Source organism: Elaeis guineensis, chromosome 2, assembly GCF_000442705.2.
Source record: "Elaeis guineensis isolate ETL-2024a chromosome 2, EG11, whole genome shotgun sequence".
Classification (NCBI taxonomy): Eukaryota; Viridiplantae; Streptophyta; class Magnoliopsida; order Arecales; family Arecaceae; genus Elaeis; species Elaeis guineensis.
The window spans coordinates 86,843,840-86,854,854 of NC_025994.2; the positions used below are offsets into that span (position 1 = coordinate 86,843,840).

At 37.9% G+C, this 11,015-nt stretch overlaps 1 protein-coding gene across 1 annotated transcript; it reads left to right on the top strand.

The window, feature by feature from the left end:
• The first annotated feature begins 3,812 nt into the window (after nucleotides 1-3,812).
• On the top strand, nucleotides 3,813-10,555 carry LOC105056680 (uncharacterized). The gene is made up of 3 exons (XM_010938976.4): nucleotides 3,813-4,558; nucleotides 10,138-10,209; nucleotides 10,313-10,555. The coding sequence occupies exons 1-3, from the start codon at nucleotides 3,923-3,925 to the stop codon at nucleotides 10,313-10,315; spliced, it is 711 nt and encodes a 236-aa protein (XP_010937278.1). The 5' UTR covers nucleotides 3,813-3,922; the 3' UTR covers nucleotides 10,316-10,555.
• Nucleotides 10,556-11,015: the final 460 nt, after the last annotated feature.

The window sequence follows — 11,015 nt, forward strand, 5'->3', positions numbered from 1 at the left end:
CTTGTCAGGTTTGGGGCTCGAGTCAAAGTTGCCATTGAGGAGGATCACTGAAAACAAACATGACAGGGGACAGAGGTTATTGGTATATCGGTAGACCAGAGAATGGGGACATTTGATTCAGATGAGGAAAAGAGGGAACCCCAGATGTAGAAAGAGGATATGGGAAAGAATGTTCTTACTAAAGTGTTTTTGGCCGGAAAAATCATATAATACGAGAAACAATAGCTACTTTTTTTTTCTTAGAGAATGCGGATGCATGCTGAGACATTCATGGATAGGAAAATGACATAATCATTTTGAGGTGAAAGTAAATGAATATGCACAAGAAAAATGGAGAAAATAAAAGACCACGGCAAGATAAAAATGTCATCTAGTTCTTACCGTTTTTGTTCATAGTTCTACCTAATCCTATAATCCGATAATACTATATACCATGAACAAATGAATAGGAAGGCCTTTGTCCAGTACCAAGCAAAGAAAAGCAAACAGAGAACCAGACAAATGTACAGGGAATAGATGCATCAGGAGTCAGAGATAAAACGACATAAATATCATCTATATCAGATCTTTATTAGCCTGAAACCTTCTATTTCCTCTTTGGAAGGGAAATTTTCTTTTTCTTTTTCCTTTTTTTTTTTTTAAGTTCTTTTTTCTTTTTTTGGGTAAGGAAGGGAAATTTTCCACCTCTCAAACTTTTCACATGCAAAATCGATACTGCGTGTGGTTGGAATATGTGGGAGGTTAACCTACTTTTTCTGGCTTCTTCCGTTATGTATGCTAAAAACCGTTTTGGGCTCCTATTTATTTTCCCAAGGAGAGGTGAGATTTTTTTTTTTTTTTTCCTCAATACAAAAACCTTTTTTTTTTTTTTTATAACTATTTAAAGATGTTATGTCCAAAGGGGAGAATCTAGTTACCCCCCAACCCGCCCCCTTTCCTGACCTCAAGTTATTCCTCAAACACCCCTTAAAAACCTATTTCCAGACCAAACAGGGCCTATTGTAGTACTGCCGCCTGTACGGATAAAAATGCCGTGCAGAACATATGAGCAAGTTATCTTAACCTCGTATGGCGCAGGGGAACCAAATTATCATACATCTGCTCGGGTAAATTGTAAAAGAAAGAAAGGCATGTAGAGTAGAGACAAAAAAAAAAAAAAAAAAAACAATCAGTTTTTTTTTTTTCCTTTCAAGGATAAACTATCATGTTCAAGTCACAGTTATTGCATCATTTGGGAGGCATCTAAAAGCTCAAAAGCCACGGAATGGAAGAGCGAAATAAGCCCATTCACAAGAAACCATCAAAACTACAGTCCACACAAACTAAGACAGGAGAAAAACGCCAAAGCCTCCAATCATCAGGACCCTGAGCTACGAGACAATTAGCCCAAAAGAAGAGGCAGAGAAGCAGCAGTTGTACTGCATCCCTTCTGAAAAAAGCAAAAACTGTGTGTATATACTATCACTATATACACAGATAGATACATACACAAATATATTTATAATATTAGTTTGATTTATATATCCTGCAATTTCTAAGCTTTTGGCATATGAAAATTTCTTCTATAGTTTACATATGTAGATATATACTCGAAGATAATTACATACACAAGTTTATTTATAATATTTTTTTTTCATTTTTCTAGTTAAGCATTGTGATATTGTTAACCATCGCCTGTTATTCACGATTTAAGTTTTGCAGCAAATGTTGGATGTTCATCGATAGATGAACTTTTCAGAGCATGGATTATTTAGCTTAATTAACTTTTGGAGATATAATGTTAGATACTCGAACGGTACCTAGACCTGATCTACACCTGAGGAGAATCCGGCACATATTTTTATCAAACAAATGTGGACCAATCCAATCCTTCAATGGATCAGGTATGGAACAAATATTAGACCCAAATCCTCAATAAACATGGGTCTAGATTTACTCAAACCTAAACCAAGACTAACCGGACAGCACCCCTACAGACCAAGAATAGGCATCACATGACCAGTATTTTTATGTGATATCTCATAGCTTGAGTGGATTGGAGTTTTCATGCTACTATAGTCATCACATAATTATCGTCAATGTTTAATCAAAATTTTTTATAGGTATAATCAATGAACAATCGGCAACGGGGTAGAACTAGATAAATTCTTGTTGCTGCTTCTTATGCATCCTATGGCAATGGAGTATCTACCACCCCTACATCACATATTCCCTTCTGTTAATGGTTTACCTTGTTCAATGTGGTCTTGTAAAAGAAATCTGCTATGTTGTGTTTTGCCGGGCGTCATTTAGTCTGGTGTTCTGATAACCATCAATACCACCAAGACTTTAAATCTTGTCTTTCTTTAACTAATCCTCCATGGGGGCGCTTCTTTCTAAGTCCTAGTACTTCACGTAGGAGGTGAATGTCCTGTAGAATACGTAGTTTATGAGAAGCCATGGATCTAGATCCAGATACAAGGGTTGTGTAGCTACTTGCAAGATTTAAGTACAAAGAGACAGGTCTTGGGCCACGTTTTATCAGACACTTGCTAGCCCATAACTCAAATCTAAGCTTATCAACACGTGTGATGCCATTAACTGATGGTAAATAGGAAGCAAAGTGGCAATGGAGTATACCACATGGGAAGCTAGCTGAAGAAAAGGATCTGACCTTTGGATGCGGAGTAATGTCCAAATGTCAGATATTTTCAGCTCAAAATTTAAATGCATTGGAGTTCAGATAAACATGGGGTCAGAAATATCAAGATGATCCAAGAAAGGCACAGTGGAGGTTCATGTTTGAAAAGACTTGATTCCCCTTGGCACATGGCCGCACCAGTGCTCCGTACCCAGATTATTAAACCAAATGGGATTTGAAGAAGATTTTTTTTTTTTTTTGTTGCCTTAAATGAGAACAAAATAGGCGAGAACAAAGAAATGAAATCTGTTGAACAAAAAAGTTTCCTGGAAATATTAAAATTTTTATGAATAGAATTACTTCTTGCAATCAAATGGGCTTCGGGGCATTCATGGGCTGAAGTAGGGTTGTGTCGTCCAACCTATCACTTGAACTTCACGCTATGGAGCGGCGACGCAATTGAGCTAAGCCTGGTCCAGCTCCGATCCAATCAAGTTTGATCTAGAATTAATTTTAAACCTAAAATTTAAAATCAACATTAATTGTTATATTTAGTTCGAGCTCCATTCAAGTTTAATTTTCATTTGTTTGGCTCGATAATCCTAAATCAATTTAAGCTTAATTTTGAGTCAAGATACACACAAGTTGAAATCAAGCTCGATTCACAAAACACCGATACAAGTTTGTTTCAAGCTTGTATCTAAGCTCGGTTTAAAAGTCTGATTTTAAATCTATTTAACATTTAACTGATTCAAAGATTAAAAATTAAATATACTAATCTAATGATCAATTATGCATGAAAAATGTAGTATGCAAAGTTTTATAGATCCAATCGTCTTTTTGGCTCGACTCGAAATCAATTACGAACGTGTCTCGTGCGAGCTTGATTTGTTTAGTTTCGAACCAGCTTGATTTAAGCGGGGACCTCAAGCTGCTCGATTTGCTTGGTGCGAGCTACTTGCTGAGGTTGGACTGATTTATTGTGGATTGAGCCGGATGGCCAACTGGGAGCCAAACCCCACAAGATGGCCATATTAGCAATTAACTATAATAACTCAGCCATGTGGCATTCGCTTGTTGGTCTCATGGACTCTCCCGTGTGTGAGAAACATCACCCGATACATTTTCTAGGCTTCGTGGGCAGGCGAAGGCTGCTGATTGGTGCGGAAATATGAGCACTTGAGAAGCGAAACTGTGATAGCTTGGTAGTTCGTACAGCGATAGTCGTGAAACGTGTTATCGCAACTGACATAAACTTGGCGGGCAGCGCCGGAGACTGAGAGCGCCACCGGACGGACGGAAATGACTGCGAGAAGCTCGGAAGAAAAGGTGGAGCCGCTCCTCACTCATTCTGCTCCGCCACCTCCTCCACCTCCTCCGCCGCCTCCACCTCCGCCTCCTCCGCCTCCTCCATACTACGTCATCCCCGCATTCATCCTCCTCCCGCCCTACCCCTTCCCTAGGCGCCGCTGCTGCGGTCTTCTTTGCTACGTCACCTGCCTCGTCGGCCTCGCCCTGGCCGCCATCCTCCTCGCCTTCGCCGCCTACTTCCTCTGGCCCTCCGACCCCGAGCTTCGGGTCTCCCACATCCGCGTCGACCGCATCCGCGTCTCCCGGCCGGGCGGCGCCGCCTTGGACGTCTCCGTCGGCATCGAGGTCCGCGTCCGGAACCCGGACTACTCCGCCATCGACTACGGCTCCCTCGCGGTCTCCGTCTGGTACCGCGGGCAGCGGCTTGGGACCGGGACCACCCGCGGCTGGCACGTGAGGGCAAGGGGGTCGTCGTACGTGGGCGCCGATCTCCGGCTCGACGGGATCCAGTTCCTCGACGATTCCTCTGATCTGATCGAGGATCTCAACAGCGGTTCCTTGGTGCTGGATACGGTCTCCGAGTTCAAGGGCAAGATACGCCTCTTCTTCTTTCAAGTTCCCGTTCAGGTTTGACTCAAAAATACTCCATTATTCCTCTGCAATCGTCCATGCTTTTCTTTTCTCTTAAACAGTTGCGAAATTTGTGTCTTTTTATCCGGATTAATTATCGATATTAATTCATTATATCTATATACATATGGATATACATTTGAGATGGATCGAATGTAATGCGTGTATTAATTTTTTGCACTTCTTAGTCACGGTGATTGCAAGATTTATTGAGTTCTCAAGAGAGTAGAGAACCACCTTCTACTCTCTTGTCTGAAGAAGATGAACAATTGTTGATCAGCCAATTTAGGATAAACTCATAATAGAGTGCAAAATTGTAAAAGAGGTAATATTTATTGATCAGATTTATAGGCAGGAACTTTGAGGGAATGGATTTAAGAATTTGCGTTCCTTGCAATTCTTGTAAGTAAAAGAAGGATAAATTTGATTGGAAGTCTTGATTCTGCAACCTCTGCTTACGGCTTGAATATATCACTTCCCATGCATAATAGGGGAAAATTTGGTCAATCACTTCTTTCTATCAAGAATGAAAATAATCATATTTATCATAGGATATTTGTATTGGGGACTCGGTTCATGGGAAGAATTTTCCCACATTGGAATATTTTTCTTGGAAAGTTGATGCTTGGATATATGATGCCTAGGAAAGTGGTTTGTGCATAATTTATTGATCATGGGAAAATGGCATATTCAAGAATAGCTTATGTTTGGTTGAATATCTACTTTTCAAGAAAAATTATGTAAAATACATGTTTTGTCCTTATTAAAATAAAAGATTTTATCCCAGTTATCTAAAAGCTAAAGAATATTTTTGGAAAAAAAATTATCCCAATTCCTAGCAAGTGAGAAAGTGACTTTCCTATATCCCACATGAGTTTTTCTTTTCCATGAAAGGCCTGTTTGGATGATAGGATAAAAATCTCATTGGATTCATCAATTAGGCCAGTAAAATTAGTTAGATAATAGGCTTACAGGCTGCGCTAGACCTACATCCATAACTATCCAGGATTGGTTTTAGAGTGTGCTTGTTTTCTTTTCTTTCTTTCTAGGGGATTCGAGGTAGCACACTCTAAAATAAATCCTTGATAGTTATGGATATAGGCCTCCCAATCTGTAAGCCTATTATCTGAGTAATTTTATTGATTCAATCCATGAATCCAATGGGATTTTCTGTCCATGCATCCAAACAAGTCTTAAATGTAATAATCTTATTTTTATGTGGAAAAGCTACTTTCCTATCTCTCTCCTTTAAAAACTCCTATCAAACATGAAGCATTTCTCCATTTTTCCATTGACCATACTTTCCAGCCTCTCTTTCCACAAACCAAACAAGACTTAAGTGGGTCTAGGCAAGATTTCAACCAACTTATTCTCATGACTTTACTAATTGTACTAGTTGGCATGTACATATGAAGTTTGTTGACAATCCAAGTTGCTGGAGACAACTATCAAAAACTTGATTTGAGTTTTAGTTTGGCTTGGCCAGATGAGGTGTTAATCTAGTAGTTTCTTTGAAGCCACATTCAAGTTTTGAGATTTTGTTAGGAAAAATTTAAAACAAATTAAACACACACACACAAACTCCAAATTTATAGAAACACCCTCTTTATTTTTACTAATTTGCATTGACACCTTCTAGGCTTTAAAAATTTTTAGTTGGATCCTTTCAGTTACCATATTGACCAATGAGCAATTACACCACCCAACATTGTTAGTGATCCACCTGGAAAGGTGAAAAGTGTACTCTCCTTCTTAAGTCTTTTGCCAAATTCTTTTTTTGCGTCCCTAAATTATACCATTCCACCCACCTCTTGCTCCTGCTTGTTTCACCTCTCTCGTGTGCAACCCCTCCTCAATCTGTCAACCTCAACTGCTTCTCCAATGGCTCTAATTTATTTTCCTCTTCCCTATGTCAACATCGTCTTCCTTCTTCTTGCCTTTACCCTCCACAAGCTCTTCTACTGCATCCTCCACTACTTGATGGTGGCGATAGCATAGTGGCGGAGAACTGGACTCCGGCACCCACAAGCCTTGGTGTCCAAGTCCTGGGTCATTCTCCAAGCTGACCTCCACCTCAAGCTTGTCCCCACAATCTCCTCGCTCCTTTCCGTCCTCATCCCTGTACTACTATAACACTATTTCAGGCTTGATCAAGGATAGCAATGAATGATAAACAATAATCCTTACCACTATATGAAGCTTGACCAAGAATAGTAATAAACAAGTGCAAGGTCAACTTGAGCAGTAACTTTTTTTATCTATGAAGTGAGCCTCTGTTCAAGCTCGACCCAAGCAGTATTTGAAAACAGCTAAATATGATCATACGAAGTTTGACAGTTTAACAAATTGAGGACATTACTACCTTGTTATTATGTCCTCTGAAAGCAAATTTAGGAGGTAGAATCTTGAAGTTGCATTTCATGGTGGTATTTTCTTTGTCTATGGCCTCTTATAGGCTGATTCCACCAAGTTCTGTTTCACGTTTCAAATCTTCACTATCAATTATATGCAATGCCTATTTATCTATAAAGGAAACATGATTCAATGTTTTAACAATAACATCTATGAGAAATATGATTTCTATATAAGATAAGGTGAAATATCTATTGAGCACATATTTATGGACTCCTCATGGTTTGAATTTATTAAACCAAATTATGCAACCATGAAAGTAATCTACAAAATGCTATTTGATCAGAAAATACAGAGTAATGATGACATATCTTTCAATGAAGACAGCTCAAATTTTTCATTATTATGTCATAGATATAACTAGAGAAAAAAAGGAAACAGGTGCAAACCTTTGATGATGTTGAGGTCAATGGAGTCCAAAGTGTTTGGAGTGCCAATGCAGATGCCCTTCTCTTCTCCCTCTTTTGCAAGCCCTCTTCTTCCATTGTTACAAGCCATTATCCTTGTACTCTACCGCTCTATGCTACCATCTCCCTCCATCTCTTTACACCACCATCCCACCACCAATTTTTACATCTTCAATGTCTATGGCACCTACAACATGCACAAGTATTTGGTAAAATGCACAAGAGAAAGTTAATAACTTTAAACGCTATAATATGTTCAGAAGAGAAAGCCACTGGATTGCTGGATGAATTTCAAATATTTTAGCTCAGCAATGACTTGCTTGACATGGTCACCATGGTAGGTATTTCCTTCAAGGTGAAGGAAATAACTGGATTTTTTTTCTGTTTTCACCATAATTGTGGTAGTAGTACTCAAGGATTTAAGTTAGATGGAACATCCTACGAGACACCGAGATAGAGTATCATTCTATGTGTTGGGACATGATCGTCCTACCATCATCCCAATATCCCAATTGATACGTCTTGGGACATCCTTTATCCCAAGTGTCAGATGGGACAGGACCATGGTGTCCTGCTACATGGAAAAAAAATCAAGAAGTCCCGTTCCATGGGATTTAAAATCTTGGTAGTACTCGATAAAATCAGCACCGATGATTATACACCAAGAATCTATAAAAATAGTTAATTGTGCTAGTGGTATTTTAGTCCTAAAAAACCTATAAATTATCATGTGATGGATACATGACATCACTTTGTTAACGGAGATGAATAGTAGGATCACATTAGGTCAATATACCAACTCAAAGAGAAAATTTTGAAAGCCGAGAGTGCAAATTGGTCAAAGTAGAGGGGTGTTTCTGTGATTTTCACAAAGATAAAAGGATAGATATCAATAGAAGATATCAAATATCAGTATGTTTTGTTGATTGGAAAACTTGGGTGCAACATCTATGAAACTGGTGATTATAATAAACTCTTAAAATTGTTAAAAACTATTTATCAGAAACTCTAGAGTACAGAAGAAAAGGGAAAAAAGTTAGAAGAACAAATTAGAAACATTTTGAGAATGATCATGTACTATCATTCAAAGTCTCGTAGCTTAAATATATGCATTCCTGTTGGAATAATAAGACAATTACTTTTATGAACACATACGTAGATGTAAACACTAATACTTTTTTGGTTTGTTTGAGGTATTTCATAAAATTTAGACATGATATCTGTGGCCTTGCTTAGTTTGTAGGAGTTAATACTTTACTGTAACTATAGAAAAACCTATTTTCCCTTTGATTTCTTGTCACTCAAATTTTCTTTTATATGTACACCTAGAACTCATATAGATCAACAATAGGATTGCAAAAACATTTTCTAGAAGCTAAGTTTATCACTCATGAACATACTAAATTATCAAAACAAGGGAAAAAGAAACAATACACAAGGCTTTCAAACCTAATATACATTGGTTCTAAGTGAAGTTGACAAAAATGTGGCTGGAAATAATGAAAAATATCTAAAGGATGCCAAGTTGGCTGGAGATTGAAACTTAAGAAACTTTGAAAATCAGGCATTTTTAGGTTGATTTTGGCTTATACTAAACCATTTCAATCAAGTACCAATTAGGGATTCAAAAAGGAAAGTGATTATCAAGAAAAAAAAGAAAACTATGCTACATCAATACACTAACAAGCCAATCAAATTTCAGGGCAAGCATTGAGTTAATTTGGTTTCGTGTCTTCAGAACGACAATTTTCAAAATCATGAAAACACCAAATGAGAGAAATATTATGGTATACATACTGCCATACATAGAAAGAGAAGTGATATACAATTGGGCCAAAGTGCACCCAATATTGTAGGATTAAACCTACAGGCCATGGTACAAAGATGTGATACTGATATATGGAGATGAATAAAAACGTTGACAATCTCAAGGAACTATCATGGTTTTTATGCTTAGAAGGTCATTAATGGAGGCTACCTGTTTGCCTGTGCAATAGTGTAAGGATACAAGTAGAAAAAAAACAACTCTACGTATTGTGTTTTTCAACGTGGACAAGGCATTTGCTAGGGTACCAGAAGCTATTCCTGCATTACACACTGAGCCATCATTTCTTTCTTGTTCAATTTTGCTTTCAGCATTCTCTGTGACACCCGTTAAGATGATAACTTAAAGTAAGTTATTATAATAATTAATAACAAATGTTGTCGACCTGTCATTGCTTACTACTATTAGTACTTTTTTTCCCTTCAGTTCTTTGTTTCCCTGCTTTATGCAGATGCTATATATACAGTTCATATGAGTCATGGATTTGGCTGGAATTTAGGGAATTTAGATACATAGATATTGGTCTATAAGTGGTACAAATGAGAGAAATGCAAGACCTAAATTTATCATCCTAGAGTCGAGTGAGTGGCATAAGAAAAAGCATAAAACTGACTCTTGTCAACTGTAATCAGAGTCGTTTATCCAACCCACTCATGCTAGTGCACCTAATGCCTCAACTTTTCCTCAGCATCAAATGATGCTTAGATATCGTCCCAAGATGCTTCAGTCCTAATTGCGAGGGCAATATGTTACCAAGTCAAGTAGGGAAGAGCTGCAAGTGCTGCCCTAATTCTTGAAGTGCTGCTATTTTTATCCTCTTGTAGGTGTTCATATTTGTGCCTTAAATTCAGAGAACTTAACAGAACCATCTTCTATTGCAATGTGTATCTCGTCTCTAATAAATTTAATCTTCTGTTCTTTTCTTTTTGCAGGGAAGGGTTTCTTGCTCGGTAAATGTAAATCCAGAAAACCAGAAGATCATTCATCAGGATTGCTACCCTGAGGTGAGTCATTTCACTTATAACATGGACAATTTTGTGTGCTTTTTATGCCTACACTAGCTGTATATTTTTCTGATCATTTTTCTCGTCTCTATTCTTTGTTCAGTGACGGCTGATGCACGAAGCAAAATACCTTTGTGGATAATGCTTAATCATTATTGTTTGCTTCTTTATCAGGCTAGAGCTAGCATTTTGCCATTCATTGCTGTGATATATGTGGATTAAAACAGGGTCTTTGTCATAATACATATTGTAACTGACAAAACACGCAAGTGTTGTAAATAAACAGTTCATATGCCTATCATGAACTAACTGATTGGAGATTATGGTATCTATTATGGTTATATGAGCACATGGATGAGGTTATTCTTCTGTTCATTTTCTTCTCACCCTTGTCTTCCAATACAAGCATGTACATTTATCCCCAAGCACTGCTTATGTGAAGCGAAAGGAGGCATGACTCTAGCTGAAGTGAAGGTTGGAATCCATGTTTTTGTTTTGTAATTCTTTTCGGAATCGCGGTGATCTTCTCTATATTCTAGAGTCGACCTTTGCATCTTTGGTTGCATAAACTGGTTCTACAATCACTGAAGGAAGCTCGTTTTTCCAGATCAGCTCTTCAGGGCCCTCCTTCCCTTTTAAATATAAAATTTTTGGTCAGCGAAGATTAAAAATAAACTGGCAGTTAATCTGGGGCAGGTATGGATTTCCTATTACCTAACATGTACTTAGAGGGTCACCCTTTTACTTATTTCTTCTTTTTGCGGTTTTGTTCCTTCAATTTCTTTTGTAATCAAACGCTGATGTCT